The sequence below is a fragment of the Schistocerca gregaria genome, chromosome 5, assembly GCF_023897955.1.
Source record: "Schistocerca gregaria isolate iqSchGreg1 chromosome 5, iqSchGreg1.2, whole genome shotgun sequence".
Classification (NCBI taxonomy): Eukaryota; Metazoa; Arthropoda; class Insecta; order Orthoptera; family Acrididae; genus Schistocerca; species Schistocerca gregaria.
In genome coordinates this window covers 499796400-499815112 of record NC_064924.1, presented here as the reverse complement: position 1 = coordinate 499815112, position 18713 = coordinate 499796400, and the positions used below count along the sequence as shown (strand labels likewise).

Below are 18713 nucleotides of genomic sequence, written 5' to 3'. Positions count from 1 at the left end.
TATCAAATTACTAGCTTTATATAGAGCAAGAACACTTACAAATGTTTCCTTAATTTTTTATAAATTTTTGAAATTTGAAATATTTTAAATTTTTGTAAATGTCAGAGCTAGTTATCTCTGGTAGGACTGAATATAAAAATGTGATTTTTTTCACATTTTGTAGACCTATATAACAGCAAAGTACTGTAAAAATTTCAACACTGATATTTGAGTTTTTGAAAATGAGGAAGTAATTCCATTATGTTACAACTGATCCTATGGTTCTTGCCTACTGAAATGGTTTATTGTTTCATTGTTATAAAATTTAGTTGTAACCTGCATTTAATTAACACTACCATCCCATATTTAGTTAGTACTATTTATTTTAGTAATAAAATATTAAACAGTAGGAGCTTTTGCTTTAGTTCTATGTTAAACAAATGAATATTTACATCTTAGTTTATTCTCAATTAAATAGCACACTATAACAAGTTCAAAATGATAAAAATAAAATTATGGACATGTGAAATTTCTGCACGAATTTAGTCTTCAAGACAATTGTGTACAGGAGCTCAGTGGACAGAAAAACAAATCTTCACAGGATCCCAGTAGTCAGTGACAAGTCTGTGCATGATGTCTGCAGCCCCACTACATTTACTGGATGTGGAACTGTTTTAGACAATCTGTTTGGAAACCTCAGTTGGTGTGGGTGTATATACTTCTCCAAGACTGTAGAATATTTTATGTTCTTTTTTGTGAGTGTAAATTTTAATTAACTAAAAAATTCTAAAATTTTATAATAAATAAATCTGAAAGACTAATTGGAATGTAATAACATGGATGAACAGTTCTCATTGCATAGGTAGTAAATGAAGTGTGTCACAAAATTGTTTATGGCTCAGTTTCAAATATCTTAATAAATGTTAAATACTTTGATAAAGATAGACAAACTTTGTTTAAATTATGAGGAAGTTCTTCCATATCATCACTTTGTAAGTATCATGAGAAAAATATATTCTAAAGTACTATCACATTTTTGAAAAAAAAAGAAAATGCTCTGATCCACTCAAAGTCCATAAAAAGTCTTGAGAGAAATGAAAAAATGAAATGAAATATCGTGACAAGGGCCTCCCGTTGGGTAGATCGTTCGTCTGGTGCAAGTCTTTCAATTTGACACCACTTTGAACCGTGCGCGTCGATGGGGATGAAATGATGATGATTAGGACAACACAACACCCAGTCCCTGAGCAGAGAAAATATCCAACCCAGCCGGGAATCAAACCCGGTCCCTTTGGATTAACAGTCTGTTGCACTGATCACTCAGCTACCGGGGGTGGACTTGAGAGAAATAAAACTTGAACATTTGTCCATGTTAAGTAGGAGCAAATTGGCTTCCCCAATCAAACTTAATGTGATTCCTGGAAATTCTCTGTGCCCAAACTGTTACTCAAAAACATTTATTGTGAATCGAGAACCACAATCATGTAGCATTCTTAGTGACATTTATATTCCCAATGAGGAAGCTATTAGCAAATTAGGTTTTGCTTGTTCTAATTTAGAAGTATCTCCTGCTTCGAAAATAAGAAACCTGAGTAGCAGAAAAAGTAGCGACTGAAAACATGGTACAATGAATTTCACACAAAATTACAAAAGACTTGGAATCATGCTTCAATAATGCAGATACCAACAGTATTTCTAAAAAGGAAGAAAACTTATCTCCACAATCATCACACTGAAAATTTAAGCTTAATCAAGAAATAAAAAATAAAAAAAATGTGTTCAGTGATACCTAAAAAAGAAAAAGCTAAAATTTTAAGTTTGCTCCCTGACTCATGGTCAAGAGAAAAAATAGTTCACGAATTCAACATTTCTGATCATTTTGTTAGACCGACTGAAAAATTAGTGGAAGGCAGGGCATTCCACCAGTCTTAGGACATAAGAAAGGGGTAGGTATAAGGGAAGAAACAATTGAAAACATCAAGCAGGTTTTTAGACGATGATGAAAATAGTAGAATGTTCCCAGGTTGGAAAGACAGCACACAGGGTTGTTATAAATGGAGTTAATGTAGCAAAGTACAAATGACTAGTGCTGTCAAATTTAAATAAATATTATGTAGCTTTCAAAAATGCTCATCCTGAACACAAAATTGGAAGGTCAGAATTTTGTGACCTTTGGCTTAAGTGGTGTATTTTGGCCAGCTCAGGAACACACTCTGTATATGTTTGTTTGTTTCATCAAAATGTCTAACTGATGATTGCAGTTGAAAACTCAATTAACTACAAAGATTTACTAGATTTAATGATCTGTGGCACTAACTATTGTGACTCCACATTGAGTTTGTATGATAAATGTCCTGATAAAGAAACCACTCTTGAATTGTTTAACGAATCTGAGGAGGAAATGCCTGACAAAGTTACCTTCAAGCAGTGGGTCACAGCCAACAGGGCTGAAATGATAATGGTGGTTACATCTCAGGAAGAGCACATTGAATCTTTAATTGATAACTTAGAATATCTCAAAAGTCACCAATATGTTTCTAAAATCCAAAGCAAGTTTTTGAAGAACAAGAAAGCACAACTTTGTGAAACTGAATGCATAGTCCGAGCTGATTCTGCAAAAAACATTATATTTGTGTTTCAGGGTGAAATACAAGGGTATCACTGGGTTAGTGATCAGGCCACAGTGCATCCATTTGTTAGCTGCTTCAAAAATGAGAAAGATGAAGTTTGCAGTTCTTCATTTTGCATTCTATACTACTACTTGGAGAACAACACTTCAGTTGTCTATGTGTCTCAAAAGTATGTATTAAGAAACATAAAGAAAAATTGCCCAAGGTTGAGAGGCTCATATACTTTTCAGATGGAACTGGTAGTCAATAAAGGGAAAAAACTTTTCAAAGTTTTGCAACTACAAAGTAGATTTTGGGTTGGAGGTCGAATGGCATTTTCCTCCTCTTTCCATGGTAAAAATGTATGTGATGGCGTAGGAGATACAACAAAACATGAAATGAGTAAATCCAGCCTACAAAGAACGACCACAGAGCAAATTCTTACAATAGAGGACATGTATGGCTTTTGTATGGATAACATTAAAGACATCCCTTATTTTCTCATCTAGAAACAAGAGGTATTCGTCATATCATAACAACCCTTCAAAGCAGATTTGAAAACTATATAGCAATAAAAGGAACAAGAGATTCCACAAATTTCTTGGTGTCACAGAAAACTTAGTTTGATGCTATGTAACATCAGAAAACAAAACTTACAAGGATCATTGTATCAGTAAAATTACATCTCTGTCTTTAACATTGAATTACATAATGGCATTTGTGTATGATGAACAATGGTGACTTGCACAGATTGAAAGAATAAGTTTGGAAACAATGATATTTTTGTGCATTTTTACCACCCTGCTGACCCAAGAACGTCATTTAAGAAATCTAATAATGACAAAGTTTGGATACCAATGAAAAACATATTAGCAAAGCTGTCAGTGCTTGAACTTACCACAGCAACTGGGAGATTTTATTCTATATCACAAAAGCTGTCTGAAGAAATAAGTGTTCTTTAAAAACACCACCACAATTAGGAAGCACCACATTTCGAAAGTATGTTAACTGAAAATATTTATTTTATATTTTTCAAGGTAATATAAATGTTTATTTCAGTAATTTTTTGAATTTTTGCAAATAATTAATCACCTCAACTTCAATGACAATTGATTACATATAACCAATATCACAAGTGAATTAGGCAACAGCTATAAGATCAATTTTAGTGTAATGTGAAGTACTGTATTTCCTCATGTTCAAAAATTCATATCTTCGTTCACAGTCAGATATCAATGTTACAATTTTTTACAGTACTTCATCATATAGGTGTATAAAATGCTTTAAAAAAATTGTATTCAGTCCTACCAAAGAACACGAGCCCAAAACTTTACAAAAAATTAAGATTTTCAAATTTCCAAAATTTATAAAACATTAAGGAAACGTTTGTCAGTGAAATTGCTCTATATAAGGCTAGTAGTTTATAATATCTACCTAGAGAAAAAATACACTCTGATAAATCACTTCTCTGTTGTTCATTTTGGGTCTAAAAAATTGGATTTTCTAAATTTTCCATAGCAAACTTTGTAGGTGATTTTGATTGGTAATTTTGAATTTAAGGTATTTTGGGAAATAAACAATGTTGTAGAGAAGGCTTTCCTAAAAGCAATCATGTCAACTGCAGTTTTGTAACTTAACCCAGTGCAGAGATATTCAAATTAACGCTAATGTCTACAAATTGAAAAACCATCATGCACTTACTAATAAACAAGGCTGCCATTCAGTAAGGGTGCAAGGTAAGCTTTTTTTAAAAAAAAGAAACTGTTTTGAACTTCTCAACTATAGAGAAATCCCATCTAAAACAACCAAAATATTTAAAAATGGTCAAGCTTCCAACTTAAATTTTATTGGATCACTTCTCTTTGATTGACCCAAAAAACTATAGACAATGCAACTATATTTCCAAATAATGACCTTTATCTGTAATGGAGGTGTAATTTCTGGTGATTATGTTTCATGTTTAAGAGTTTCTATAATTATTATTTCAGGAGCTGTCATAGCAAGAGAATATGGCTTGCCTTGCATTGTCGGTGTTCAGAATGCTACCAAACTGTTCAAAACAGGTAAAAAATGGTTTTCCAATTTATAGATAGTTATCATTGCTTCCAGTCCCATATGCATACCTTCCCTTACTATTCCTGTTGAAAATATTCAGGTAAAAATGTGGGTCAATGTCTGATACCTGCATATTAATTAGCACACTGTATTTTTCGTAGTCTGTCTAAAACTGCTCCACTTATTATAATTTGTATGTAACTCTTTTTGTAACTTACTTTGTTATACTGTAAAAGATGGACATTTACTTCCATTCAGCAACTGTGTGCACTGATAATGTGAACCTACCAGCTTTTTGACAATTTCCAGAAACACTTAGTGCCATTCATAATGCAAGATTTTTCTGTGGTGTTTTTGCTGTAAAACTTCATTGTATGGAGAGGGAATAAGAATGAATCTGGGTACTTCATTTAAATTACTTGCTTCTGCTTTCAGATCTCTTTGTTGCTGTTCATATTTGTTTAATATACCTTTCCATTCTCATACCCTCCTTTCTCCATATCTGACTTGTGACTATCTCACTGCCGCTTTAAACTTTTTCTCACTGAATACTGAGACTTGAACCCTTACTCAGTATTCTAGATGGTCACACTAGTGTTTTGTAAGCATCTCCTTTGTCGACTGTCTGCATTTTCACAGTAATCTACTAATGATAAAAAGTCTACCATCTGTCTTACTCATGACTGAGCCTATGTGATCGTTCTATTTCATCTCTACACAAATTGCTACAACCAGATATTTGTATGAGTTGACTGACTCTCACCATAACTTTTTGTGTATTTTACTGTAAGACACAACAACAGCATGACCACAATGAACTAAAGTTTATTCTTCTTCCACGTACAAGCAAACAACAGCTGAAAACATAGACACAAACATAAAAACTCATCCACATACTGATACGAGCAGTTACTGATTGTAAGTATGAGTACCATATGAGAGTGAGTGCCTGCTGCACTGGACTTATAAAGAGGAGGGCTCTGGTAGATGGCGTGGTGGATGCCCTGCTGTGTCTATTAGTCATTTGGTCCATGGCAAGCGGCCTGTGGTGACTGACCCACACAGATGCTGTTGGCAGAATACTCTAAGTGTAGTGTGCCATGCAAGGACAAGGTGGAGAAAGGGTAGGGCAGTTAGGTGCAGTCAGGAGGATAGATGGAGGGCAGGCTGTGCCATATGTTTTCTGAATTGCACAGGTGGGGAACTCTCCTTGCAATATATCATACATTCCTGTAACCCTCCTGACCTCAACCTTCATTAGTCATTTTTGTCAGTCATCTAGCCCCTTTCCTGCTCCCATTCCAGCAATACACAGGTCTCATTCTTCCAACGGATCCAGTCTTTTTTACTTCTCTCCTTTTCCCTGTCCACTATCTAACCTCCAGACTGCACCCAGCTGCCCTACTGTCTCTCCATCTCGTCTTAGCACACTCCCAAGCAGCACTTGACTGTCCCCCATCCCTACCCTGCCATCCCTCCCCCTCCCTGCCCAAGCCTACTGATCCACATCCAGTTGCCACTCCCATCCTGTACTGCTGCTATTGCTCTCAGAGTGGCTTCAGCTCCCAGAGGCTGCAGTCATGTATGTTTGAGTTGCATTTGTCTGACTGTGTTGCCTATTTTTCATAAAGGCCTTGCTGGTCAAAAGCTTGTATTGTGGCAGTCTTTTTGGTGTCCCTATCTGTGATGTAGCATGTCTGCTATTCAGTGAGTAGCAACTTTCCTTTTCATAACATTTTATTCTCTTAATAGCTAGATGCCCCCTAAATTGTTTTGTGAGATGATGGAAGATTTAGTTCCATAAGTTAGCACTGGTGTCTTCACAGCTACTTAAATAGAACTGCTTTCTATATTTGTAAGTTATTCTCATTCCAAAAGTGCTTTCAGTTCATAGCTTATGCAAGGTACCAGCCACTTTCCTTTTTAATTGTATAGTTTTCACTAGTATGCTAACAAAGGATAGTTATTTTCTTCTTTTCTCTCAAGGAATCCATATTTTTTATTTTTTTACTGTAATGACAGAAAGCCTTCAGCTTAAGAGGGATGACATGAAGTACTGTATCCTCAATGTATTGTCCATAGCTACTACCCACATCAGTCACAAGAGGGGAACCCCTGATAAGTTAATCTTTCTGTGTTATCTGTAACTAATTTTCACATTTTGTTCTTAATAACAGTAAACGCTCATATGAATGCTACAGTTAAATTTTCTTTCAATTAGAAAAAAAGCTTTTGTATTAATTATTTTATTCTTTTCCAAAATATTCACCTACAAAGTTTAAGCGCTTTACATAATTGTTCCACTTTTCTCATTTTGCAAAAGGAATTCACATCTGTAACAGTTGTGCCCATGACCATCATGATCATAAGAAACCTTTATTAAGGACACCATTAGATGGAAGATAAAATATTGTATGACTACAGTTTTTCACTGTGACACAAATAAGGTATCTTGAAAATGCCTAAGCGGACAAAATTAGCAAATAGCAAAATCATGGACTAAGAATTTATTTCAAAAATAATAACAGCCTATGAAGGAAAATGACTTTCCTCAAGAAAAAGATCAAATAATTAATTACACTATTAATTAATTCAGTTCCCACCAATGAATTTTGAAACTCACCATTTATTTAAGAAAAGCTGTTTGGTAGCAGGAATCATACCAGTAACAGAGACGACACATTAGTGTTGCGATTCTGCTTTATTTTCATAACACAGGATACAGCAGGATCTGCACAGTACGATGTTCTAAATCAAACTAACTTCTATGGAGTCCACCCATATATCTCAATCAATTGTGTGTGTCCGCTGGTCAGAGGTGTTTCTCATGCTGGTTACTCATGTTGGTGAACCCACAGACACCCATTCCCCTTCCCACCCTCGAAATATGGAGTAGTGCTTGGTGGGTGTCATTGAGGAGGTGGATCATGCACAGATGCACATGACTGGCAGCTGTGTTATGGCCAGTTGCTGAGTGGGTCATGGCTGGACATTTTGAGTGCCAATCCAGTGTGATGCAAGTAACCAAATATACCATGGCTGGCTGCAAAGCTGGGCACAGTTGGACTGTTTTTCATTGTGGACTGGCCAATAACATTTGTGCTGTATAGATGATATGGTGCCAAATGTTGAGGAGACTGGTGGGGGCGAGCATACCGATTTTTGTTTGGCACAGGTAGAGATGGAAGCAGAGGAAATTGGAATGGCATGCTGCTATGAGGACGTAAAACTGTCTGTGATATGGTGTGCAAAAGCTGTACTGTGGTTCTGTTGGCTCTGTAATAGTAAGTATGTGACAGCATAGTCAACATTTGTAGATAACTGATGTGTGTGTGTGTGTGTGTGTGTGTGTGTGTGTGTGTGTGTGTGTAAGGTGTCAGGCAATTGGTCCTTCATCAGTCACGCAGTTGTCAAGGCAGGAATCCATTATCAGATTATTGTCAACAAGCTTTGCACATGTGTTCTCTGGTTCAAAGTCTCTCACATTGAGTTTGATGATGACTGGCACATCAGAGTCTGAATTAGGCATATGAAGGTCAAACAGTAAATGACCATATAGATCATCTTCTGGGCCCACATCAAATGCAGCTGTGTCCGCAGCTGTGTGTTCATGCAGATTCCATGCTGGCTTTAGACCGTAGGAGGCTGTAACTGCTTTTCTGTTGAACAAAATGCCAAATTGTGTGTGGCACATTTTACCACTTTATACAGGCCTGAAGAGGGTGGCTGTAAAGATGGCTGGATTGTATTGTCCCCTAGCATCACAAATTCACAATTGCTCACCACTGTGTACACAAAAACGTTTCGTTTGGCATGCAAGGTAGGTGGGGGTACACTCTTGTCATTGATGTGGCTCTTCACTATCTGGACCAGTGCTGGTAAATCTTTTGCATCAAGGGCCTGTGTGGGTAGTGCAAACTCTGCAGGAAATGTGAATGACTCAGCATATAAGACATATGCTAGTGAACCATGTGAGTTTTCCTTGAATGGTGTACAAACACCTAGTGGCAGCTGTGGCAAGGCTTCCATCCACAGTCCTCTTGACGCATGAGTACACCTTGTAGAGTTGTGTGCCACCATTCCACAAATCTGTTACTCTAAGGTTAGTACATAGTCATATGATCACGCATAATCCCATAGAGATTGCAGAGAGCCTCACATAGTGTGGACTCAAACTATCTTCCCTGGTATATCATTATCATTTCGGGGCAGCTGAATTGAGTTATCCAAGTGTCAACACACTAGAAGTTGACTTTGGTGTAAAGTGTTTAATTGTTACTGCTTCCACCCAACAAGAGACTCTGTCAGTAATTGATGGTAAGTATCTGTAACCTATCAATTCTGGAGGGAGACCAATGTGGTCTATGTACACATGCCGAAAAAGAGAGTGTGGTATATTGAAGTGTCCTAGTTGAGTTTGTACATGGAGGCCAACTGTGCTGCACTGGCATGCCAGGAAAGCTTGTGCCCAGACCCCTACAGTCATGTTTAATGTTCAACCAAATGAAACATTCAGTGACAAACCTTACTATTGGCCTAACCCCTGTGTGCACCAGGTTGTGTCATTATTCGAAAATCATGCAGCATATGGATGTGTGTACCAGTGGCTGGATTTTATTCTGAGATACTTCACATAGTATTTGAACATTAGTCACAGGGACTTTCTACCACTCCATGCAGAGACTGGTGGAATCCCTGTTAAGTAAGTCCATATTGATTATGCCATAATTCCACTCTTCTGCTAGTTTGTCATAATCTAATTGTAGAGAAATAACATTGATCCATGACTGATAGTCTGTGACTGTTGTCAGCCAGCACCATGTAGATGATAGACATCTGTCTTATATTGCACAATAAGGTTGAGGTGATGGAAGCGATGAGGACTGATGTCTTTTGAGGGGTACCGTATGCCATCTGTGAGTGGCTTGTGATCTAATAGACAATGACATGGGTTTCTTCAATATCTTCAATAAAATATTTGACTGCCCCATAGATAGTGAGTAACCATATAAACTGTGAGACTGCACTACTTTTTGAAAAGAAGCGAAGCAGCTGTGCTTTCATCTATCACAACTTGTAAAACCACTCAGATGCATGAATGACTAGCATCAGTTGTGGCAGTCTGCTGTGAATTAGGTACTGAATGGGCCAAAGTGATCACTTTTGAGAGGCAGTCTTTGGATTATTGTTTGTACACTAATTTTCTTTTTCTGTGTGTATTTGGTCTAGCGAGAGTGTTAGTGAGAGGAGCTTGTATTACTGCAGCCTGTGCTTGTGTTACTACAGCCTGTGATAGAAGACACTGGTAAAAATTTACAATGCCTAGAAAGCGTTGTAGGTCATGGTAGTTCTGTGGGGGAGGTAACTACTCAGTGTTTTCAATTCATTCTGAGGTGGGTTGATCCCTATAGCATGTAGTACGTGTACAATAAAGATCAATTCAGCTTCCTGGAATTGTGATTTATCCTCTTTTATACAAACACTTTAGTTCAATATGTCATTTCTTATCGTGAGGGGTTGCAGAAAATATTAAGATTTCGTCCAGGTAATCATAACTTAAGTCAAATTTGAAGAGAAGTCTTTCAGTGAACTGATGCCAAATTTGAGCTGCGTTCTTTAGCATGTAAAGCTTAAAAAGAACTCAAAAATTCTGAATGGTGTGATTATTCTAGTCTTAGAGATGTTGTCCTGACTCATAGGTATTTGGATGTAAGCTTTTCTGCAGTCATCATCGCTGAAAATAGTGTCACCTAAAAGACGGTGTGTAAAGTCTTGAGTTTGGAACTGGATAACTGTTGTGGATTGTTCAAGCACTGAGAACTCTGTAATCACTTCAGAGTTTCACAGAACCCTTCTTTTTCAGTACAAGTTGTATTGTGGAATCCCATGAGCTGTCTAAATAATGGACCATTCCTGATTGTAAAAGTTCACCAACCAATGGTTTTGTGGCCCATAAGTATGCCATTGGCAGCCTGCATGCTTTGTGATAGGCTAGCAGCCCTGAAGTCATGAGAATATCAAGCACAGTAACATTACGGATGGTGCATTGTTTAACTTTCACTCATGACTGGTTAGGTGGGGTTATGGTACACGAATTTGATGTGCTGAGGGACAGGGCAGAGTGTGCCATAGTGACCTGTGTTCAGTACAGTGTGCCCAGGGTCTTTGGCTGCACAGTTGGGGGTCATAGTGACAGTGAGGCATGGTCAGCCAAAGTGAGTAGTTCTGACATCAGCTGTGTGATGCATTGTTCACGTGTGCAAGTGGAGCAGACACATCATGTTTACATTCATGTAGTGCTGTATTTCCAGTGCAGAGTGTGTCCAATGCTTTACATGTGTCTAAATAAAGCTGATGTGTCATCATTAGGTTCTCTACCCTCATAACATACTGTTTTAGTGCATTAGAGTATATGTCATTGTTGTGCTGATGCCTACCAGGGCATGAAGCAGTTTACAGTGGACATGGGCAGGTTGGGGTGAAGGCTCCTGGGATGAGTCATCCAGTGTCGTGATATAATAGTGCTGCATTTTTTAAATCCAGTTGAGGGCAAAAGCACTATAGGAATTTAATTTCTACCACAGGTTCACTTATGTCTGTAGTGTAGAAGGTCCATGGAAACTGTTCATCCAAGCATAGTTCCAAGGTACAGTTCGTCATGTCGTGCACAGTGATAAGCAAGTAATTTCCAGCAAGTGATTGACAGTAGGGTCTTGAGCTAGATAGTGGTGCATTTTTACCCTTTGGTACTGTACTGATGCCTTACCTAGTGTCAACAAGTGTTACTGCAAATTATTATGATAGGGAAGGAAATGTCTCCCCATCACATTAAGCAGGTATCACAGTCACCAATCGGGAATATTTTCCTATTAGGTTAGATTAGATTAGTTTTTTATTCCATAGATCTGTGTTGAGGAGATCCTCATGGATGTTGAACATGTCCTTTTTTTTACAAAAAAGAGCTGAAATAACAATACTAATATGAATATATACAATACATCATTTGTTTGTATTAAAAAATTCAAAGGGGTAGAAGGAGTTGGCCACTAGTAAGTCTCTCAGGCTCCTTTTAAACTGATCTTTATTTGTAACTAAATTTTTTATGTTTGCTGGCAAATTATTGAAGATGAGTGTTCCTGAGTAGTGGACCCCTTTTTGAACTAAATTAAGTGCTTTTAAGTCCTTGTGCAGATCATGTTTGTTCCTGGTATTGTATGAATGAACTGAGCTCTTTGTTGGAAAAAGAGATATATTATTTAGGACAAATTTCATTAAGGAGTAAATATACTGAGAGGCAGTAGTTAGTATATCCAGTTCTTTCAAGAGGTTACTACAGGACGTCCATGAATTTATTCCACAAATAATATGTATTACACACTTTTGGACTCTGAAAACTTTAGTTTGACTTCAAGAGTTACCCCAAAATATTTATCATATTACATAATGGAATGAAAGAAGGCAGAGTATGCAAGATATTTCATTTTTATGTCGCCTATGTCAGGTAACAGTCGAATTTCTAATACAGATTTGTCAAGGCATTTCTACAGTTCTGTGGTGTGCTCCTCCCTACTGAATTTATTATCAAGTTGTAATCCCAGGAATTTAAGACTGTCAACCTATTCTATCTGCTCTTCTTCATACTTTATGCATATGCTGGGTGGAAACCTTGTACAGGTTCTGAATTGCATATAATGAGTCTTTTCAAAGTTTAATGTCAGTGAGTTGGCTTTAAACCATTTATTAATATCCATGAAAATATCATTAGCAGATCTTTATAGAACTACACTCGACAGACATACTATTTATTGCAATACTTGTGTCATCTACAAACAAAATGAACTCTGCTTCTGGCAGTGTAACTGATGAGAGATCATTAATGTACACAAGAAAAAGCAGTGGCCCTAAGATGGATCCTTGTGGGACACCACATGTAATTTCTTCCCATTCTGATGATGACTGATGATTTAATTCACTAGTCCCTTGCACTGGCACCCTTTGTTTCCTGTTAGCGAGATATGACTTGAACCATTTTGCAGCACTGCCCGTGACATCATAGAATTCTAATTTATTTAAAAGGATGTTGTGGTTCACACAATCAAATGCCTTTGACAAATCACAGAAAATACCTGGTGCTTGTAATTTGTTATTTAATTAATTAAGTACATTTTCACTGTAGGTGTACATAGTCTTCTCAAAATCAGAACCCTTCAGAAATCCAAACTGTTCTTGATAATATGTTATGGTTGAGAAGCTGCCTGTAGATTACTTTTTCTAAAATTTTTGAGAATGCTGGCAAAAGTGAAATTAGTCTGTAGTTTGATAGTATCTCTTTATCCCCTTTCTTGAATAGAGGCCTAACATCTGCATATTTTAGCCCATCAGGAAATGTCCCAGTTATAAATGACTGGTTACACAAGTAGTTTAGAATTGAACTCACAAGAACATGCTTTAATAAACTTTGTTGATATTTCGTCATAACCACTAGAATGTTTTGTTTTTAGAGACTTTATTATGGAATTTATTTCTTTTGATGAAGTGAGTGACATATTCATGTATCTGAAGCTATTTGTTAAGTCTAGTTTCAGATATTCAAGGCCATTATTTACTGATCCTGACAATCCCATGTAATGGATATAAAGTACTTGTTAAATAGATTTGCCTCACTCTGCCCATCGGTTACTAATGTGTCATCTACCCTTAACGCTATTTGCTCCTGTTCCTTTCTGGTTCTACCAGTCTCCTCTTTCACTATATCCCATATTGTTTTTATTTTGTTCCCTGACATTGCTATCTTCTTCTCATAGTGCATTTGTCTAGATGTAGCGCATTTGTTTCGATATCTAAATTACTTTTTTTTAATATTCAACAGTATTCCTTGTATTTAGCTAAATCATCAGCATTGGAGCTATTCTTGGTTGACAGATACATTTTCCTTTTGGTCCACAGGAAATCTTTATTCCTTGTGCAATCCATAGTTTTATTATAGACTTCTGTCTAATTTGAGTAAGCAGTTTTAAAACATGGTACTGACATTGTTCATGAATGTTTTATATTTTTCATTCATGTCATGAGCACTATAAACATCTTTCTAATTCATATCTTTGAGCAGTTTTCTAAAATACTCAATTTTTGGTTGGTTGACTACTCTCCTGTACTCAGATTTAGCAGTCTTGATAATCTGCTTACAATTTACATCTAAAACAAGGAGCTGCATGTCATGATCTGATAGTCCATTTATTACAGGTTTTGTGATATGATTTTGTTCCTTTGATTTGTGTATAAAAATGTTATCAATGGCTGTCCTTGAGGATTTAGTGTTCCTAGTTGGAAAGTTTACAGTGTAAGTCAGATTGAAAGACATCTTTACTAACTGCAGTAAATGTTTACTGGTGCATTAGAAAATCTGTATTAAAGTCACCAGCAATCAAAATTTCTTTGTTTCTTCCTATTAAATAACCCAAAAGAGCTTCTAGATGATTTATGAATAGATTATAATTTCCTGCAGGTGCTCGGTAAATAGTTACTATTATATAGGATCTGTTACAGAACTCTACTTCTGTTGCACATGCTTACAGATGCTGCTCCAAAAAGAATTTATTAATGTTGTGGCGTCGACACACGGATCGATACGCCAAAACATGATACGTGTATAGTATCTTCGATTGATGTTCTTTGTAGGTTGACTTCCGGGAATCAGTTTCCATCTGTACCCCGTGCTGTACAGTTGATTATGAATAAAGTATTGTGATAGGAAGCGAGAGACGTGGTTATTACCTTCCCACCCTTGCGCCTTCCTCAATGTCAATGTTCTTGAATTTATGGCGGTTTTTAACAAATGTGGCAACTCCTCCTCCATCCATATCTACTCTGCAAAAGTAGGATGCTAGCTTAAATCCTGAAATATCTATCATATCTATACCAGTGGTCACTTGATGTTCTGAGAGGTAGTGTATGTCAATTTGGTTGGATGAATTCATTTCATCAATACAAATGAGTAGTTCATCAACTTTATTTCTGAATCCCGGAATGTTCTGGTGTAATAAAGGTAACTGATACTGCATACTAATGGGATTATAACTGCTTTGGTGAAGATGAACTGGCAGTTTCTGATTACTTTCTGTGAAACATTGTTTAAATGGAGGCTGTGTTCTAAAGTTTGCCCTTCCCTTTCCCATAGAGTTGGAGGCCATGCCTAGTGTAGTCCCACCTATTGATAGCATCCACAGGAATCAAACCAATATGGGACCCTATATCCATCCTAAGCAGCCACTCCAACTCCAAGTTCACCCTCCCGACAGAAGAGCTCAAATGGGGATCATCCAGAGATCATACCAATAACAGAGGTGTGACAATGTTGATTTATCCTCATAACATGACATGGAGCACTTGTGAACAGTACAGGTTTATAAACTGAACTGACTTCTCTGGAGTCCATCCAGATATTCTGCACAGCCATGTATGTACTTTAGTCAGAGGTGTTACTCATCCTGGTGTCCCCACACTGTTAAGAAAAAGTGAGTGCCCCTCCCTTTGCATTCACTTAGTTCAACATCCACTACATTAGCTTCTGATTTTTTCAGTTATTTTCAGACCCCTGCAAATGAGATAGCATTAGAGATAAAATTGCTCAGTTGAGCATTTTATCAGAAGAGGATTCATTATGAGAAAACTGGCGTGTGACATCTCAGAATATTGCCTAGTTGTGTGGGACCCATACCAAACAGAAATAAAAAGGGATATTGAATGTATACAAATAATGACAGAGTGAAATATCACAGAATAGTGCCCCAGAAACACAGGAATTGGAAGACATTTGTAGACATGAGCCATTTATTCCCTGAAGGCTTTCTAACAAAGTATCAAGAACCAGAATTAAGTGAATACTCTGGAGATATTCTTCAGTTCCTACTTATTGCTCCCATTAAGTCCACAAAGACTAATTAGGGTGTACAAAAAGGTATTTAAAGCAGAAATTCGTCCTGCACCACTTGCACAATTTGAGTATACTGGTAGGTTCAACATCTCCCTGTGAGCACTAGGTACATAAAGTGTTGAAGGCCAACTGGATTGAAATGCCACACCACTCTTTTGAGATAGACTCAGACATATCTTAAAGTCTACAAAGGGGACTTAAAATCCTGCAGTGGAATGCATAATCAGATATAACTATTCCATGTCATGCATACCATTTATCTATCAATTTTTTCAATTATAGGAACACGGCTCAAGTGCAACTCCCAGATTACATTCCCCAGATATAACATAAATCAAGCAGACCAGATTGATATCCATCCATATTCATCCATGAAACTACAACATACCATTAATTAATGGTACTGCAAATGCTACAATCTCCACTGAAAGTCTTGGCAGCATGTGTAGAACTGCCAGGTGTCTCATTTACAATGATGTCACTTAACTGCCATCCAGGGTCAGTCATATCAAATGAGGCAAAGAAGGGCATTTTTGCACAGACCAAGGCACTTTACTTAATTTGTGGTGGCCTTAATGCTCATCCTACAGTATGAGGCTGCATCAGTGCAGTTTTTCTTTCACTAGTAGAAGACCACCTTTTACAATTATTCCAAGGAAAACTGTATCTACAGTATGTTTTAAATGTAGTGATAGTTAATAACTTTTTTTATTTGAGAGACTTCTTATATTTTGATTGAAAATATTAAATGTTTCTTTTTTTGTCAAAGCCACTATGTTTACTTTGCTCGTAGCTGTATGAACTCATTAATTTACTCCACAGCTCTGTCTTGTGGAAGACTGCATCCTAATAAAAGCGTTGTGATACTGCTTTAGTTAGACTGGGTGCTGAAGGTAACTAGTGGTCCAAGTAGTATCTTACTAGCAGTGTTATTATGTGGGCCATGCTGCATATGATGTAACAATGCATTAACAACTCCCCAAGAATTTCGTTAATTCACTTCACATTCACCTAAGACTCATCATACATCACAGAATGACTCACTCTTCACATTTGTGTGAGGAGCAACTCACCAAATGGTTGACAAAGGATTGTTATAACTGCAGCCTGATTTCTGTATAGGCTGTAGACATTCTTTTGCTCCTACATTTTACTCCTGATAACTTCAGAATTTCAAAGGGTGCCTTCGGTCAGTATTCCCAAAGGCCTTTTTTAAACCTATAAAGTGAATTAGCCTTTGAACAACTTACAGTTTAAGCTATCACCTGTTTCTCATCACCAGAGCAGCAAGTTATGTATTTTTTTGTTTTTTCTTAGTAGTTTTTTCTATTACATTTAGTGTGTATTTTAATATTTAAGCTGTTTAATCTTGCATTTTCTTAACTGTAAGTGTAAATTCAGGAATTCTGTAGTACATTTTTCATTTCTTCTGAACAGCCAGCTACATTAAGGCATTGGTGACATATCAGGAGGATAGCAAGCTGCATACAGAGTTTTCTCTCTGCTTTTATACATTACTTCATCAGTTAGTCTTGCTAGGATGCATAGGATGTGTGCTTGCTGTGTGTGGATGCAGGAGAAGCTGACTGCAGTTCACAAATAGCTGAACACACTTTTGGCTATGCTCACACACCTTCATGCTGCTGCCTTGTGGTGTAGTGTGGCAGAAAATCTTGTGCATTGTATGGGACATGTCTTTTTTCGTTTATTTTGCCCATGGGCTCTGCTGCCAAGGCACTTCCTAGTGGATCTGACGTGGTGGATCTGACCTCACAACAGGGAGAGTGGTGGGTGGTAACACATTCATGTCATTTGAGGTGGAGAGCCAATGTCGAGATTGGCCATCTGGCCTCACCCATACATCCTCTTGAGTGAACATGTGGCCATGCCTTCAGTAGCATTTAAGTAGGAACACGTTAGCAGGGATTTGTTAGTTATTGGGAGCTCCAGTGTTAGGTGCAGTATAGAGCTAGTGTTTAGGGCTGGAAAGAAAGCCAGTGTGCACTCAGTACATCCGGTGGGAAGGGCCTCATTTAAGATATGGAGGAGGCCTTGCCTGTGACTATCAAGCATGCAGGGTGCAGTCATCTGCAAATTGTGGCTCATGTCAGCACCGAAGACACCAGATGCATAGGTTCTGAAGCCATCCTCATTTCATACAGGCAGCTGGCAGAAATAGTGATGCTCCTAGCCTCACACATGGGGTCCAAGCAGACCACACTTTTGCAGCATTTCCCAGAATTTATCGATGTCCTTTGGTTTGGAGCTGATTGGAGGATCTTACTCAAGGGCTTCATTGACTCTGTGATGGTGATGGCTGCAGATTTCTGGAACAGCATTTCCTGTTGGGAAATTGTAGGACTTTCCTTAATGGGTCATGAGTTCATTATACAAAGGTACCAGTTACTCGGGTAGCAATGTACTTGTGGAGTGCACATGAGGTTCTTTAGGTCAGGCGGTAGTTTGAGGTACTCTGTTAAACACTTGCCAGACAGGACACAGATAGCAAAATTCGATCACATTCAGAATAAAAACACTTTGACTGACGAAATTTTATTATTAAATTCTTGAATTATTCATAATAAAGCTCCTAAATTTATGGCCCTCCAGGGAAGTTCTCACATTCACATTATTCATGGGACTGAGAGATGGCTGAAACACAAAGTAGAAAACTCTGAGGTGTTTAGTGAGTCATAGAACATATATCAGAAAGACAGATTAGGTGCCTGGAAGTGGGAATGTTCATTCTGGTTGACAAAAATATTCTCAGTTGAGGTCAAAATTGATAAAGATGGTGAAATTATCTGGTCATGTATGACAGATCTAGGTGAAATCAAGTTAACTGTTGAATTTCTTACCAGCCACCTTGTTTCAATGTGACAGTTTTAGAGTGAGTCAAAGATAGTCTACGATCAGTAGTGCATAAATATGCAGATCATGGAATAGTAGTTGGAGACAACTTTAACCTACTGGCTTTAGAGTGTGATGTCTATGAGTTCATTGCAGACAGATAGTCTTGTGAAGTAATTTTGAGCATGTTTTCTGAAAAGTCTCTTGAGCAATTAGTTTGACAGCCCACATGCAAGGGAAATATTTTAGACCTTGTAGCTACAAACAGGCCTAACCTTATCACTGAT

The 18713-nt window shown here is 37.4% G+C and overlaps 1 protein-coding gene across 1 annotated transcript in view; it reads left to right on the top strand.

Moving 5' to 3' along the window:
* Nucleotides 1-18713, top strand: part of LOC126272873 (putative phosphoenolpyruvate synthase) — a 329859-nt gene that overhangs the window by 301488 nt on the left and 9658 nt on the right. The window contains exon 27 of the mRNA XM_049976096.1: nt 4577-4651. Coding sequence (XP_049832053.1) covers nt 4577-4651 — 75 coding nt within the window. The remainder of the gene's footprint in view (nt 1-4576; nt 4652-18713) is intronic.